At 41.6% G+C, this 17,795-nt stretch overlaps 1 protein-coding gene across 1 annotated transcript; it reads right to left on the reverse strand.

Moving 5' to 3' along the window:
- Positions 1 to 4,861: 4,861 nt before the first annotated feature.
- LOC118654033 (spindlin-2) lies at positions 4,862 to 7,271 on the reverse strand. Its single transcript, XM_036305157.1, has 2 exons — positions 6,999 to 7,271; positions 4,862 to 5,827 (listed from the first exon to the last, which is right to left on the reverse strand). The coding sequence occupies exon 2, from the start codon at positions 5,803 to 5,805 to the stop codon at positions 5,026 to 5,028; it is 780 nt and encodes a 259-aa protein (XP_036161050.1). The 5' UTR covers positions 5,806 to 5,827; positions 6,999 to 7,271; the 3' UTR covers positions 4,862 to 5,025.
- Between the last annotated feature and the right edge of the window lie 10,524 nt (positions 7,272 to 17,795).

The raw sequence follows: 17,795 nt of genomic DNA on the forward strand, positions 1-17,795 counted from the left end.
TGCCACAATTTTCATGACCTCTTTTAGCTATAAGTCTCTGGGACCATCCAATTGGAATCTCTGGCAAAGTGAAGCAGTCTCTGCCTGGATACAAAGAGTTAACATTAATATTTTTTTAAATATTCAATACAGTGCTACACTTTATGTGGATGTACACATATACTGTAAGCATAAAGCATACTAGTAAAGGGGTGTCAACCAGGATCCAACCATGCTGGCACCCTGATCTCAGACTTATAGCCTCCAGAATTGTGAGAAATAAATTTATTTTATACATACTTTATGGCAAGCATGTCAAATTCACAGCCCAACGAATATTTGTGCGGCCCAGCCAATATAATGGTATGTAGAAACCAATGTCATAACTTACATTTTTACAATATCCTGTTATACATAATTATTAATAATGAACTACAATGTTTGCTAATGACTGATTACTATAATCGTGTTGCATTCATTTCCCTTATACCCCTTACGCACAGATGTACCATTTCCACTAATACTAGCAGCAAATATTTTAGTAGCTGATGGCCACATCATTAGTCTTGTACTGACTTGTTTGGTGTGCGCAACAGGAAATATTTCACTTTCGGAGAACAAGAAAAATAGGTTTATTTGCATTACGCTTATTAATTTGTGCAGTTATTCAGTATCTGGTATGTTAATGTTCAAGGAAAAATATTAATTTTTATTAAACTTCTATTATTTTATGCTAACAATGACTCATTTATTCCAGCCCTTTGTATTCAGCATGTCTCTATCAAAATAAACCTACGTTTCTATGAAAATTGAAGCTTTTAGGGTTTTTTGTGGCCCACATAAACTTAAACTTTGTTTATTTGGCCTGTGTTAGCCTTTGAGTTTGACATGCTTGGTGTATAGAGTCTCCCCCTTGTTTAACTTGGCAATACATATTTTCTTTTTTCTTTTTTAATCCTCGCCCGAGGATATTTTTTCTATTGGTTTTCAGACAGTGAAAGGGAGGAAGGAGGGGGAAAGAGAGAGAGAGAGAGAAAAGAAAACACTGACATGAGAGAGACACATAAATTGGCTGCCTCCTACACATGCCTTGGTCAGGGCTGGGGGTTGAACCTGCAACCAAGGTTTATGCCCTTGACCAAGAATCAAACCCATGAATCTTTGGTCGTGGGCCAGTGCTCTATCCAACTGAGCCAAACTGGCCAGGGCATCAATACATATTTTCAAACCTCACATGTGTTCCTGCTCTGATATGTGTGACATTATTTTATTTACTTCCATTTCTGTCGTCTTACTTACCAATGAGATTCATATCGTCAACAAATACTTATAAGCCAGATATTCTTCTAAGGACTTGAGATACATTGGTGTGAAAGAAGAAAAAATATGCACCTTTGAGGATTACATTCTCAGAGGAAAACAATAAACATATAACTAAGTAAATTATATGGTATGTTAGCTTCTATATGTTATGAAGACATACTAAGGTCTTAGGGAGTATATTAAGGCCATGAATGTTTACTAACCATGGATCTATTGTGAGTTGCCTATTCATGTTTTTACCCAAGTTTTCTATGGACTGTTTCTTTTTTCTAATAGAATACATACACTTTTTTATTTCATAATTCTAAATACTGAAGTTTGAATCCTAATATCACTATGTCTATGATGATTTTGAAATTAGAGGTTTTCATATTTTAATACATTCAAATATATCTAACTTTCCCCTTAATACTTGTGGATTTTTTGCCTTTAAACAAAATCTTCCCTATTTTCACAGTCAAAATATAAACATTCTGTTCCTTTTGATTCTAAACATTCTATAAATGTTACTTTCTAAATTTAGGTATTAACCATTTTTTCCACTTGCGATTTATTTTGTGTGTAAAGTGTGATGAAGGGGCTTAAGTTTATTTTTGCCCTAAGAAAATCAAACAGATTAATCCAGCACTACATATTGAATAAAATGTCTTTTCTCATTCATCTAAAATTTCGCTTCAATTATGATCCAGTTTTCTACTAGTATTTGCAAATCTGTTTCTAGGTCTCTCCTCTGATTCACTGACATACTTGACCTTGCTTGTTCATCCTTGCACTCCATACAAACCACTTTGCAGAGTTGCCAGTGATACTGTTAAAATATAAGACAAATCATGTCCTGCTTCTGCTGAAAATACCTGACTGGCTCCCCATCGCACTCAGGGTAAAAGCCCAATTCCATTCTAGCACTTCCAAGGCTCTAAGCTTTCTGCTTCCCCCAGAGCCCCAGCACCTCTCTGAACTCACTTCCAGATATTCTTTTTTTAAAAATATATATATTATTGATTTTTTACAGAGAGGAAGGGAGAGGGATAGAGTCAGAAACATCCATGAGAGAGAAACATCGATCAGCTGACTCCTGCACACCCCCTACTGGGGATGTGCCCGCAACCCAGGTACAGGCCCTTGACCGGAATTGAACATTGGACCCTTCAGTCCGCAGGCCGAGGCTCTATCCACTGAGCCAAACCGGTTAGGGGTACTTGTTTCTTTTGATCATTACCACATCATAAGTGCCTGTGCCTAGAAGACTGCTGGCAGAGAGCTATTTGTGGTTACTATTGGTGAGATGAAGATAAAACAAATAAATAAAAGGGGGTCAAACTAAGGCAAAAGGGGAGCTAGTCAGTTTTCCCTGGGTCTTGCCTCAAAGCTACACACACTAATGCCTCCAGGGACAACTGGGCATTTTATTCATTAGAGTGAAGCAGGCCAGCTGGGGGCTTGGCCACCTTGAGGGAGCATCTGAGTCTATAATGGGCTGCTGTATCCTTGTAGGAACCTTGTTGGGCCCTACTTGTGAGTTACTGTTTATGATGTTTTTCAGGTGGGCCAGAAGTAAGAATTTATGGAATATGAATCCTCGCAAATGCCAAAGTAGTTCATTTAAACACAGAAAGCAATAAAAACATGAAGATCAGACAAAACAAGGCAGCTGCCTGAAGTTGGCCCATGGGTGACCTGCAGGTGAATGCCAGAATAAACTGTATGACCTATGAGAAAAACTAACCCCTGCTATGGTGAGGTGGGCTTACTTATGCCATTCTTGAGATAAACAGCTTCAGGTCATGTTGGGTGGAGAATGAAGATGAATTAACACTTTCTTTCAATTCCAGGAAGGTCCCTGCCTCCCTCTCCTCCTGCTATGCATGGAGTTTGGGGAACACTGGCAGTGAGGAATCATCAGAACTCTTCCATTATGAGCAGGTATATTTTCGTGAAGTGGGAAGTGGGTAAACCAGAGTTTTAAGGGGAATGTCACTAATAGGTCTAGGAAAGGAGAAGAAGAGAGGAAGAGAAAGACGTAGACAGACCCATGCATCAAGACACCATATCTCTGAGGGACTTTATTGGGGTTACTGCAGCCTCACACCAACAAGCACTACACCTCTCTGTGGCAACACAGAGCCGAAGGAGTGACACCCAACCACGGATCCCAGCCTGACTGCCCATGCCATCTAGCTCACCTGGAAACACAGCCCCACTAACTCCCAGCACTGGTCCCCCTGTGCCTGGGCGGGCAAAACTGGCCAGCAGTTCCGGGAGAAGTCAGTAGCCAGCCCACCTGTTGGGATACAGCCAACAGATGGGGCTTCTGGGGACAGCAGACCTCAGCTTGGTGGGCACTGGCTGGAGCCACCTGTGAGAGGCATGGACTGAAGCCAACTATGAGAAGTCTGGACTGGCATGCCCATGCCCTGGAGAGAAACAGGAGGCACAATCCTCTGATGTCCCTCCTCTGAAGGAAGCAAGGTTCAGTCCAGCCAGAGAAAGAACAATGAAGGGACTGATGCTGCTGGGTTCTGCAAGGTCCCAGTTTTGTGGATAAAATACTTTCCAAATGCCACATGGCACAGCTCTTCAGATCTGAGAGCCCCGCCGACCTATTCCCACAGGAATTGCTTAGACAGTGTAGGGTAAGGAACCAAGACCTTCAGGTCCAGGATTTGTTGCACCTGGATCCTCTGAGCAATGAGGCCACCCACAGCCACATGCTTAATGCACAATGCCAGTGTGTTTAGGCTGAGGGTCAGGGGTTCTGCTTTGCAGTTGTGGCATGAAGTCCCTGAAATAAGACTTTTAGGTATAAACCTGGCTCCTGCTTGACCCTTGAGTCATCCCTGTCAAAATACCCGTCCAGGGAACCTGCAAGCCACCTGGTTTCTTTCGGTTGCCTCATGCTTTGTGCCCAGAGCCAGGGACAGCAACGTGGACATGTCAGAAGTGCAAGTTTTTCCTGGGCCTTCCCATCTCTCCTGGGCCCCACTCCCCACACCTCTTTTTCTGCAGCTCACTCCCTTGGTCAGTCTTTCTTCTTGGAATTCCTCCTTCTTCAGTATCCCTGGCCCTTTGGTCCTCACATGCACAGGTCCTACCTCAGAGTAAGTATCCTTTAGCGTCTCCCCAAATCCCTGCCAACTTTGTCTTTCTCCCCTAGCCCTGGACCTCTTCTGAGATTCTTTGTGCCTCTCTCTACTCAAGCTATTCAGTCTGTTTTCCTCTAAGCCCCAAGAGCTCCCTCTCCCTCTGTTATTCTCATCTCCTCCCAGTTGGGTGCCGCCCCCTGCTAAGACATCCCTCCCCCCAGGAAGCCCCTCCATTTCTGGCCCTCCCCACTTCTTCCTAAGCAGTAACCTCCCCTTTGCCCTCCCCCCACAGCCCATCTCTAGTTCCTTCTCCTCCCTCCTTCCTAGGCCAGGCCAGCTAAGTCCTCTTCCATTTTTAGATGACTGATTATGATGCTAGCTGCACTTTATTCACAGCCTGAATCTACAGCTGTCCCTTCCTTTCATGCCCATCCACCCAACACACCCAGTCTCTTCAACATGATAAAGTCCTTCCACACGGCATGTCATGTCCACACACATTTGTATTTTTCAGAACAAATCAACATTATGCTGGCGACGGTGCTGGCAAAGGGAGTCTAAAGCTTTCTATACATTAAAAGCTACATTTTTTCTGCCTCCAAATCAAACATTTGCCTCCACAAATATGGCAAATTGTACCCTAAGAGCACCTTTTCACCAAATCATAGACATAGATATGGAAATCATCATCAAACTTAATAAAATACACAGAAGGTTTGGCTTTGACTTGGTGAATAACCTTGCCTGTCCGTTTGGAGCCATCTTCTTTGGTATATTCCACATGTTTGCCTATCAGGCCATCTACAACTCCTTCTGGCTCCTTCTCCGCTGAAGGAGGCTCACTGGGCTCTGGCATGATACGCAAATCTCCTTCCTTATAGTCATCCAGAAGCTGGTACATGTACAACACAGGATCTTTCTCATAGGTGATATAAAACCACGATTTCATGATTGGTGCTTGGGCTAACACCATCCCTCTCCATTCATCCTTAGCACCATGCTCGCCCTCAAACATATGCTCCACCGCTTTGCCAATGATGGTGTTGGCAAGGCGCGCATCTCTGACTCGAGACAATGGCACCTTATCAGGAAGGATTTTAAGTTTTAAAATCCTTTCATCTGTGTGAAGCTCCAGTCCATAGACACAGTCAATCCCATCATATTTCACCAGATAAAGAGAGGGGTTTATAGGCACCTGATCCAGAACGGTCCCTTTCCATTGGGTGACGGGCTCGTCGCCTTCCTTCCATCCGTGGGAAACCCTGCAGCCCACGATGTTCCTGGGGGGCTGGGACGAAGGTCTGCTCCTCTGCTTCTTCTGAGATGTTTTTTTCTTCTTCACATTTGCAGATCCAGTGTGGTGACTGACTGCGTCCCCGGTTTCTTGCTCTGCAGGTACCTTTTTGTGAGAGGTCTTCATACCTGCAGGGGGAGGAAAGAGGCTAGAAAGAAACATTTAGTATATTGTAGCATGAATTAATTTCTCTATCACAAAGTCGCTGGGCACCAGGTACATTGCTGCCCAAATTATTCAGATACGTCCAGCAAGAATACTGGTTATCGCCCTGGCTGGTTTGGCTTAGTTGTATTGAGGACTGAAGGGTCCTGGGTTGGATTCAGGTCAAGGGCACATGCCTGGGTTGTGGGCTGGATGGGGGTGAGGGGCGTGCAGGAGGCAGCCGATCAATGATTCTCTCTCATTGATATTTCTATCTCTCTCTCCCTCTCCCTTCCTTTCCAAATTAATAAAGAAATATTTTTTGAAAAAAGAATGCTGGTTATTAAGATAGTTTTGGATGCTTGGATGCATGCCCGCCCTCCAGGCTCCTAGTTTTAGAGAGGTGGTGGTTGTTTTGATTGAAGACCCAACAACAAGGATCAGGTTCCTCTGCATAATGCCTGTCCCTCTGTTGTTATCCTAGAGTCCTTACAGCACACACAAATATTCACAATTTCTTAGGCCCCCCCACCCCATCCCCCACCTCATCTCTTCATTTCCACTATTGTAGTGCACATGTCCTTTGCCCATCGCAGTCTGCACTTCATTCCTCTTTTTTTAAATATACTTCTTTATTGATTTTATTGGTTTCAGAGAAGAAGGGAGAATGAGAGAGAGATAGAAATTTCAATGATGAGAATAACTACCCGCTGCCTCCTGCACACCCCCTACTGGGGATTGAGCCCGCAATCCAGGCATGTGCCCTTGGCTGGAATTGAACCTGGGACTCTTCAGTCCGCAGGCTAACGCTGTATCCACTGAGCCAAGCCAGCTAGGACACACTTCATCCCTCTTCATTCCCATAATGATGCCTTCTGCCTGCTGTTCATGTCTCTCCTTCACCTCCTTCCTATTCATGGCCACTTTCCCGCTGGGTGCTCACAACAAACTCATTTCCTTTGCTAGCCACCTTTGTACACTAACCAGGTGTTTGTCCACTCCCTCCTCCCACCTCCAGTCTCCAAGTCACTCTTCTCCGTCTCCTGTCCCATCCTGGCACCGGCCCCAATGGTCTTGCCTGAAGCACACCAACCCCCATCCTCCAGCTCTCCAGTCCAGCGCCCACCTCCCCGCGCCCGGGGATCGCGGGCTTCACGTGGCCAAAGAGAGGACACCTGGCTGCTGCCTTCACTGTGAACCTGTGAGGAAAGTGGATCAGCAGGCGCCGAGCCGCGAGCTTGGAAGAGCTGGTGGGGGAGGATCCGCGGACGAGGAGCGCGTCTAAGAGGGCGGCGGGGCGGGCGAAGAGGATGGCGGCTGTGTCTCCAGCACTGCGCTCGCGGACCCTCCGACTCCCAGGCGGCAGCAGAAGCCCCTCGGCCACTCCGGGATCCCGCCAGCCGCTAGGGCTGCAGCAGTCTCCTCCCTCCGGCCGCAGCTCCGCTTCCTGCCAGGCCTCCCCTTCCTGCCAAACAACGTGCGCTCCCCTCCCCCAGCTCTCACACGCCCACCTCGGCCCCGGGCTTGGGAAACGCGTCTGGGCTCCCGGGCCCGCCCCTTTCCAAATCCCAGCCCACAGCCCCCCTACCCTACCACCTAGCGTCTCTTTCTCCAGTTCAGAGCCCTCCGGTTCCCCACCCCCACCTCACCCCACCCCCACCTCGGTGCCCCTGCCCCATCTGCTTTTCATCTTCTAGGAATTCGCCCTTTCTTTTCCCCGTGCCTTTCTGGAGTTACCGAAACCTTCCTTTCCTGTCATTAAAGGGGATTTGTGGTAGGATAAGAGAAGTGCACTAGTGCTCAGTCTGCCATCTTGACCCAATCAATCTCTAAGGTAAATTTTACTGTCTGGTCATTCCCAGACTTTACTTCTTGAGGATAGTTTTTTTCTACCCCCCCCCCACCCCCACCCTCCCCTTTTTTTTTTTGTTTCCACCGATCGAAAACAGAATTGCATGCACAATGTAAATACTGTAAAATTCAGAAAATTCACTTTAAGAAGATAATCCACCCTAAATCCACTTCTCATGCACCAGGGCTCAGAGCGAAACATTAGCACTCATTATCTCCTTTGCCTTTTTTTTTTCTAATCTCTTAGAAATCTGGGATCATTTTGCAAAAATCAGTTGTTAAAAATTATTTGTAAAATAATTTATGATATTTTGATATACTGTATGTAGCAATATTAGAAGTACTGCTCTCCATTAAAAATTAATTTTACGTATTTTATTGAAGCATTTAAAATTAGAAATAAAATATTACCAATAAAATTTAATTCTCTATTCTCCTCAAGCCCTGATCCTATTCCCTTCTCCTTCTCTAATGTTAATATTTATTATTCAATTTCTGTGTATTCGACCATCATACACACACAAATACTATGCATTTTCTGTCTCATATTTGTTTTCTAAATGTACATTATGAAGGATAATTACTCCATAATCTCAGGGAAAAATCATTGTTTAAAAATTTGTTTTATTTACTTTTTTGTTGTTGTTTTTTTAATTAAATTTAATTTTTTCCCATCACCATTTATACATCCCCCCCCCCCCCCATTTAACCTTTTCTACCTCCATCCACACCCCTCCGGGCAAGGCAATCACCACACTTTTGTCCCTGTCCATGAATTCTTTCTCTTTTTTTGTTCTTTTTTGCTCAATCCCTCCACCTCCCTAACACCCCCCCAACCACCAGAGCTGTCTGCCTCCTCTCTATGAGTCTGTCTCTATTCTGCTTGTTAGTTCAGTTTATTAAATTCCACATATGAGTGAAATCATATGGTAACTTGTCTTTCTCTGACTACCTTATTTCACTTAGCATAATGTTCTCTAGGTCTATCCATGCTGTCACAAAGGGTACAATTTTCTTCCTTTTTACCATTGTGTAAATTTACCATGGCTGTTTTATCCACTCATCTGCTGATGGGCACTTGGGCTGCTTCCAAATCTTGGCTATTGTAAATAATGCTGCAATGAACAGGGGTGCATATATTCTTTTGAATTACTGTTCAGGTTTATTCCAATCAATTTTCCAAAGTAGAATTTCTGGGTCATAAGGCAGTTCTATTTTTAATTTTTGGAGTTAACTCCATACTGCTTTCCACAGTGGCTGCACCAGTCTGCATTCCCAGCAACAGTGCACTAGGGTTCCCTTTTTTGCACATCTTCACCAAGACTTGTTGATTTATTGATGGTACCCATTCTGCCAGGTGTGAGGTGATATCTCATGGCAGTTTTAATTTGCATTTCTCTGATGATTGAGTATCTTTTCATATGTTTATTGGCCATCTGTGTGTCCTCTTTGGAGAAGTGTCTATTTAGGTTCTTTGCCCATTTTTTAATTGTATTTTTTTGGGTTTATTTTTTGCTGTTGAGTTGTATGACTTCTTTATAAATTTTGAATAATAACACCTTATCAGAATCTTCGACGAATATGTTCTCCCATCCAGTGGATTGTCTTTGCATTTTGTTGATGGTTTCCTTTGCTGTGCAAAACTTTTTAGTTTGATGTAGTCCCATTTGTTTAGTATTTCTTTTGTTTTCCTTGCCCAAGGAGATATATCAGAAAAAATTATTGCTATGAGAAATGTCTGAGATTTTACTGACTATGTTTTCTTCCAGGATTTTTATGGTTTCGAGTCTAACATTGGTTACTTTACAACAAGTCTTTAATCTGTTTTGTGTTTTTACTTGTATGTATCTGTCCAGTTTTCCCAACACCATTTATTGAATAGACTATCTTTAGCCCATTGTATGTTTTTGCCTCCTCTGTCAAATATTAATTGACTATGAGGGCATGGGTTTATTTCTGGGTTCTCTATTCTGTTCCATTGATCTATATGTCTTTTTATGCCAGTATCATACCATTTTGATGACTATGGCCTTGTAGTATAGTTTGATTTCAGGTAGCATGATTCCTCCAACTTTGTTCTTCTTTCTCCAGATTGCTGTTGCTATTCAGGGTCTTTTGTGGTTCCGGATAAATTTTCGGAATATATGTTCTAGTTCTGTGAAATACACCATTGGTATCTTGATAAGAATTGCATTGAATCTGTAGATTGCTTTGGGTAGGATGGACATTTTATTTTATTTTTTTAAATTTTGTTTTATTGCTCAAAGTATTACAAAGAGTATTACATATGTCTCCACCCCCCTTGACCTTCCCCAACCTCCCCTACTCCCCAGTGTCTTGTGTCCATTGGTTATGCTTATAAGGATGGACATTTTAATTCTGCCTATCCATGAACACAGTTATGCTTCCACTTACTTATATCTTCTTTAATTTCTTTCTTCAGTGTCTTATAATTTTTGAAGTAAAGCTCTTTTACATTCTTGGTTAAATCAATAATGAACTATCAGAAATGGAAACTGAGAAAAAAACAATGCCATTAACAATTGCTTCAAAAATAATAAAATAGCTAGGAAAAATTCATTATTTTTTATTGACCAACACCTGACATTTCTGGGATATGGCATTTGGTCATTATGACTTGGCTGTATATACTGTGCAGCTGATGGGACTATGACACTTCTACATGTTGTAAAGTAACCAATAATATATTTAGTTTTAAAAATGTTTTCAAGAACTTCCTTTTTTTACTATATAAATCTACTCTTATGATATTCAAAAAAAAGTCTTGTTTTTTTATTTTTTACTAGAGACCCACGAATTCATGCACCTTGAAAGGAACTGTGGGCCAGAGGCTGCAGTGGGCACAGGGGTGGTCTCGGCCCTTCCTCCGCACCCTTGCCCGGCCCCTTCCGCCTCAACCTCCCCCCCACCCCCGCCCTGTCCTCTATCTGCCAGCAGCCCCACTCCTGCAGCTGCCACTAGCCCCGCTCGGAGTGATTGGGGCTGGCACCAGCAGCCGGTGCAAGCAGGGTCAGCACCATCAGTGGGTGTGAGCAATGGCTGCTGACTCCGATCACCCCTGATGGCTTCTCCACCTCCCCCTGCCCCTGAGGGGTGATCAGGGCAGCAGCTGCTGCTCGTACCCGCTGATTGCACCAAGCAATCAGGACCAGCACTGGGCACTGGCAGTGGGTGCGAGTGGTAGCTCCAGCACCAGCAGTGGGTGCGAGCAGCAGCTGCTGCCCTGATCGCCCCTCAGGAGCAGGGGGAGGTGGAGAAACCCTGAGGGGCAATCAGGACTGGCAGCTGCCTCTCGCACCCTCTGATGGTGCCGAGTGATCAGGGCTGACGCCAGGCGCCAGCAGTGGGTGCAAGCGGGGCCAGCACTGGCAGCAGTTGTGAGCACTGGGTGGGACTGTGGCATGGCAGCAAAGAATTTTCAGTAACCACCAAAGGCTCGCCCCAGTGACAACGACTGGTGTCCCCCGCCTTGGTCTGGCGTCCCTGCTCACCTGCTCCACCATCCTGCCATGGCTGATGCCCGCCATGTTCTGCACACATCCCCTGGTGGTCAGCGCACATCATAGCAATCGGTTGTTCCACTGTTTGGTCTATTTGCATATTAGTGTTTTATATATATAGATAATTACATTGTCAACAAGCCTAAAAAAGAACTCTGATATTTCTCTTAATATAACTTGACTGACCTTTATTTTTTAAACATAAGTTTTATCACAGGTATGTTATTTTTCTAAATCTTGCTTTTATTACTCAATATTTTGTTTTTAAAATTTATGTGTTATATTTCTAACATTTCTTGTTACCTTCAAACTCTTGCAAAGTAGACATATATGACAATTTGTCATCCATTGAACAATATATTCAAGTATCCATTCCACTTTTTTAAAAAATATATATATATGTTTTATTTATATACACGTATATATTTTTTTATTGATTTCAGAGAGGGAAAGAGACAGAAACATCAATGATGAGAGAATCATTAATTGGTTGCCTCCTGCATGCCCTCTACTGGATATTGAGGCCACAACCAAGGCATGTGCCCTTGACTGGAATCGAACCCAGGACCCTTCAGTCTGCAGGCTCTAACCACTGATCCAAACCGGCTAGGGCCCGTTCCACTTTTGATGATCATTTTGGTTCATTTCAAATTTCAGTTTTAAAAATAATGCTGCAACAAATATCTTTCTGTACTTGTTCCAGAGTATCTGTGTGTATGTACTAAAAGAAGAAATATTGAGTTGTATGTATAAGCACTTCAAAATTCATAAATGGTGCCAAATTGCTACATTAATTGGCTATACCAAATTATGGTATACTCATCATTGTAGGTATTCCATCTTCTCTATATCCTAGACAACTCTTGATATATCATCCTTCTGGTGTGTGCCAAACTAGTGAGTGAGGAATAGCAACTCATTGTTTTAGTTTACATTTTCCTGATTATTAGTGAATTTCATCTTATTTTCTTGTGTGTGCTTTTGGGGGGGGGGGGCTGGCATTCAGTATTTCTGTTGTGTGAGTTTATCTTCACATATTGCTTTTGAATTGTTAATCTTCTTTTCATTCACTTACATATCATTGACTCTAAAGTTAGCCAGTTTTACATATTCTATGTAAAAAAAATTTTACACATAAAATCTTGGAACCCATTCCCCTTTCAAATTATTAGAATATTACACATAAAAATTTACAAGCTTTCACAACCACAGTTGTTCTCCCTATTATGAATTTTCTTTTTTGCCTTATGTATGTACCCGTACAAAATATATTTTCAATATCGTTGAGTGTAGCATACTATTAATTTTGAGACACTTTTATTTTGTGTACCAATAAAAAAGAAAATGATTGTCAATTCAACTCTGATAAGTCATGACTTTGTAAAACATAGATCACATTAGAGATGTTAAAATATGAAAAACTAAAAAGAAAAGGGAAAAATAGAAAAAATAAGGTAAGCAAATGAAAATAGTAGAATACTACTTTTTTTATCTTCAAAATATGTGAAAAACTTTGTCTTAAATTAGAAGTATGATAATATTGGTGATATTTTTAAAGCATAAATCGTGCCATGTTGTTTCTATTTTCTACAACTTGCTTATTTTTGCATCAAGCATTATGTTATTGGGTTACATCAGCATAAGAACATGTTGTTACTTTTTCCTTCTCAAAAGTACCCTCTTCTGATTCCACTTACCCTTCTAGCTACCACCTTATTTTTCTACTCCTCTTTGCAACAAAATTTGAAAGAGTTGCCTATCCATTGTCTTCAATTTTTTTCCTCCCATTGTCTTTCTAAAACCCATTCTGATTCTAAGCTGGCTCTCCTCCCCATTCCCCCAACATGCCATAAAAAAAATGCTCTTAAGCCTGGCTTAAAATGCTCTTAAGCGTGGCTCAGTGGCTGAGCCTATGAACCAGGAGGTCACGGTTCCATGCCAGATCAATTGTGGGCTCTATCCCCAGTGCAGAAGGCAGCTGATCAATGATTCTTATCGATAAATATCTATATTAATGTATTTTTATTGATTTCAGAGAGGAAGGGAGAGGGAAAGAGAGATAGAAACATCAATGATGAGAGAGAATCATTGATTGGCTGCCTCCTGCACACACCCCACTGGGGATTGAGCCAGCAATCCAGGCATGTGTCCTTGACCGGAATTGAACCCAGTACCCTTCAGTCTGCAGGCTGACACTCTACCCACTGAGCCAAACCAGCTAGGGCTAAAAATACATTTCTAAAAATTATCTTAAGGTCATCAATGACCTCTAATTTTCATTTACTATTCTCCTTCTTACTTTATCAATCAGCAGCTTTTGATCATCCATTTTCCTTGAAAAACTTATCTTTTTGACTCTCAGGATCCCACACTCTCCAGGTTTTTCTAGTAACTCACTATTTCTTTGTCTTTTTTATTCATTCCTCCTTATCACTCCCATCTCTTAATGTTGTTGTGGCCCAGTCTCAAACTTGTATCTCTTGGCTGAACTCTCTCTCTCTGTGTTCCAGACTTGTAAATCCAGTTACCTACTTGACATCTCCATGGGGCTGCCTAACGAAGTCAAAATATCAATCTGAGAGTGTTATATTTCCCCTAAAACCTGCTTCACCTACCTTCCCATCGCAGTAAATGGAAACTCCATCTTTCCACTTCTCAAGGTATAAATTGTAACTTTTTCTCATAGCCCCAATCTAATTTGTCATAATTATATGGGCCCTACTTTCAATGTGTTCCAAATATGACCATTTTAAACATTTCACTACCAACACCCTAATTTGAGCCATCCTCATTCTATAACCAGTATACTGCCAAGGCCTCTTTACTAGATTGATTGCTTGTACTGATGTTCCTTTATAGTCTGATCTCACACATCAGTAGAAACTTACAATGGATCCCCATTGCACTTAGAGGAAAGGCCAAAGTATCTAGAATTTCTTCTCAAGTGCACATGGGTCATTCACAAAGATAGACCACATGTTAGGACACAAAACAAGTCTCTACAAATTTAAGAAGACTGAAATCATATCAAGCATCTTCTCAGATCACAGTGGAATGAAATTAGAAATCAACTACAGTAAAAATACCCAAAAACATTCAAACACATGGAGGCTAAATAGCATGGTATTAAACAATGAATGGGTTACCAACAAAATGAACAAAGAAATAAACGACTTCATGGAAACAAATGAAAAGGAACCCACAACACCACCAAATGTCTGGGACACAGCAAAAGCAGTCCTGAGAGGGAAGTTCACAGCACTACAGGTATACCTCAAAAAAACAAGAAAAGCCCTGACCAGTTTGGCTCAGTGGATAGAGCGTCAGCCTGCGGACTGAAGGGTCCCAGGTTTGATTCCAGTCAAGGGCACGTACCTTGGCTGTGGGCACATCCCCAGTAGGGAGTGTGTAGGAGGCAGCTGATCGATGTTTCTCTCTCATCGATATTTCTAACTATCCCTCTCCCTTCCTCTCTGTAAAAAATCAATAAAATATATTTAAAAAAAACAACAAGAAAAATCAGCAATAAACTAACCCTACAACTTAAAGAACTAGAAAGACAACAACAAGAAAAGCCCAGAGTAAGGATAAGGAAGGAAATAATAAAGATTAGAGCAGAAATATATAACATAGAGACAAAAAAAAAAACAAGAAAAAAAAATCAATGACCCTGTTTGCGGGCAGCATCCAGGAGGCAGTGTGGAGACGGGGCTGAGAGACCTGAGGGCCACCTAAGTGGGCCCTGGGTGGGGTGCAGTCCAACCATAGCCACTAGGTCATCCTCGCGGGGTCCCTTGGGCAGCCCTTCCGTGGGAATGGCTTGCTGTGTAGCGTCACCTTCCAGGTCCTGCGTTCAGAGCCCTGGGCATAGCACAGCAGGATTCAGTGATTGTGGGAAAAGTGCAATAAAATGTGAAATGTGGGCCCTGCAAAAAAAAAAATCAATGAAATCAAGAGCTGGTTCTTTGAAAGGATAAACAAAATTGATGAACCGTTAGCCAGACTCATCAAGAAACAAAGAGAGAGGACCCAAATAAATAAAATCAGAAATGAAAGTGGTGGAGTCACCACTGACACCACAGAAATACAAAGGATTGTAAGAAAATACTATGAACGACTATATGCCAACAAGCTGGACGATGTGGATAAAATGGACAAATTCCTAGAAAAATACAATCCCCCAAAACTGAATCAGGAAGAATCAGAAAACCTGAATAGGCCAATAACAACTGATGAAATAGAAGCAGTAATCAAAAAATTCCCAGCAAACAAAAGCCCAGGTCTGGACAGCTTCACAGGAGAATTTTACCAAACATTCAAAGGAGGACTAAAACCTATACTTCAAACTATGTCAAAAATTCCAAGAGGAAGGAACACTTCCAAACTCCTTTTATGAGGCCAGCATTATCCTAATACCAAAACCAGATAAAAACACTACAAAGAAAGAGAATTAGAGGCCAATATCCCTGATAAACATAGATGCTAAAATCCTTAACAAAATATTAGCAATCGGATCCAGCAATATATTAAAAAGATCAGATACCATGACCAAGCGGGATTTATTCCAGGGATGCAAGGCTGGTACAATATTCACAAATCAGTAAACGTGATACATCACATAAACAAATTCAATGACAAAAATCACAGGATCATATTAATAGATACAGAAAATGCATTCGACAAAATCCAACACCCCTCCTATATAATAAAAGGCTAATATGCAAATTGTCCCCTTGGGAGTTTGACCGCTCGTTATGATGTGCGCTGACCACCAGGGGATGGCGCAGAATGAAGGAAGGTCCCAGCCGGTGACTGGCAGCCAGGGGAAGGAAGGCCCTGATCGTCCCTGATCGCCAGCCAGGCCTAGGGACCCTACCCATGCACAAATTTCATGCACTGGCCTCTAGTTTTTGATAAAAACTCTCAGCAAAGTGGGAATAGAGGGAGCATACCTCAACATGATAAAGGCCATATATGACAAACCTACAGCCAACATCATACCCAATGGGCAAAAAATAAAAGCATTTCCCCTAAAAATAGGAACAAGACCGGGATGTCTGTTTTCACCACTCTTATTCAACATAGTACTGAAAGTCCTAGCCCAGTGATCAGACAAGAAGAAGAAATAAAAGGCATCCAAATTGGAAAGGAGGAGGTAAAACTCTCATTATTCACAATGACATGATATTATACATAGAAAACCCTAAAAACTCCACCAAAAAACTACTAGATTTAATAAATGAATTTGGCAATGTAGCAGAATACAAAATCAACACCCCAAAATCAATGGCTTTTTTATACACCAATAATGAACTCACAGAAAGAGAAACTAAAGAAACAATCCCGTTTACCATTATAACAAAAATAAGATACCTAGGAATAAACTTAACCAAGGCAGCAAAAGACCTGTACTCGGAAAACTACAGAACATTGAAAAAAAGAGATAGAAGAAGATATAAACAAGTGGAAGAATATACCATGTTCATAGATTGGTAGAATCAACATCATTAAAATGTTCATATTACCCAAGGCAATCTACAGATTCAATGTAATCCCTATTAAAATACCAACGGCATATTTCATAGAGCTAGAACAAATACTCCAAAAATTTATATGGAATCAAAAAAGACCCTAAATAGCTGCAGCAATTTTGAGAAAGAAAAACAAAGTTTCAGGAATCACAATACCAGATTTCAAGTTATACTACAAAGCCAACATAATCAAAACAGCCTGATACTGGCACAAGAACAGGCATATAGATCAATGTAACAGACAAGAGAACCAGAAATCAACCCAAGCCATTATGCTCAATTAATATTTGACAAAGGAGGAAAGACCATACAATGGAGTCAAGACAATCTCTTCAATAAATGGTGCTGGGAAATTTGGTCAGATACATGCAAAAAAAAAAAAAAGAAGAAACTAGATCACCAACTTATACCATACACAAAAACAAACTCAAAATGGTCAAAGGACTTAAGTGTAAGAAGGGAAACCATAAAAATCTTAGAAGACTCCATAGGCAGCAAAATATCAGACATACGTCGTAGCAATATCTTTACCGATACAGCTCCTAGGGCAATGGAAACTAAGGAGAAAATAAACAAATGGGACTACATCAAAATAAAAAGCTTTTGCACAGCAAAAGAAACCATCAACAAAACAAGAAAGCCCACTGCATAGGAAAACATATTTGCCAATGCTATTTCAGATAAGGTTTTAATCTCCAAAATTTACAGGGAACTCATCCAACTTAACAAAAGGAAAATAAAAAATACAATCAAAAAATGGGCATAGGACCTAAATAGACACTTTTTGAAAGAGGACATGCCAAAGGCCCAGAGACATATGAAAACATGCTCAAAGTCACTAATCATCCAAGAGATGCAAATCAAAACAACAATGCGGTACCATCTCACACCTGTCAGACTGGCTATCATCAACAAATCAACAAACGACAAGTGCTGGTGAGGATGTGGAGAAAAAGGAACCCTCGTGCACTGCTGGTGGGAATGCAGACTGGTGCAGCCACTGTGGAAAACAGTATTGCGTTTCCTCTATAAATAAAAAAATGGAACTCCCATTTGACCCAGTAATCCC

This window comes from Myotis myotis, unplaced genomic scaffold, assembly GCF_014108235.1.
Source record: "Myotis myotis isolate mMyoMyo1 unplaced genomic scaffold, mMyoMyo1.p scaffold_m19_p_4, whole genome shotgun sequence".
NCBI classification, from domain to species: Eukaryota; Metazoa; Chordata; class Mammalia; order Chiroptera; family Vespertilionidae; genus Myotis; species Myotis myotis.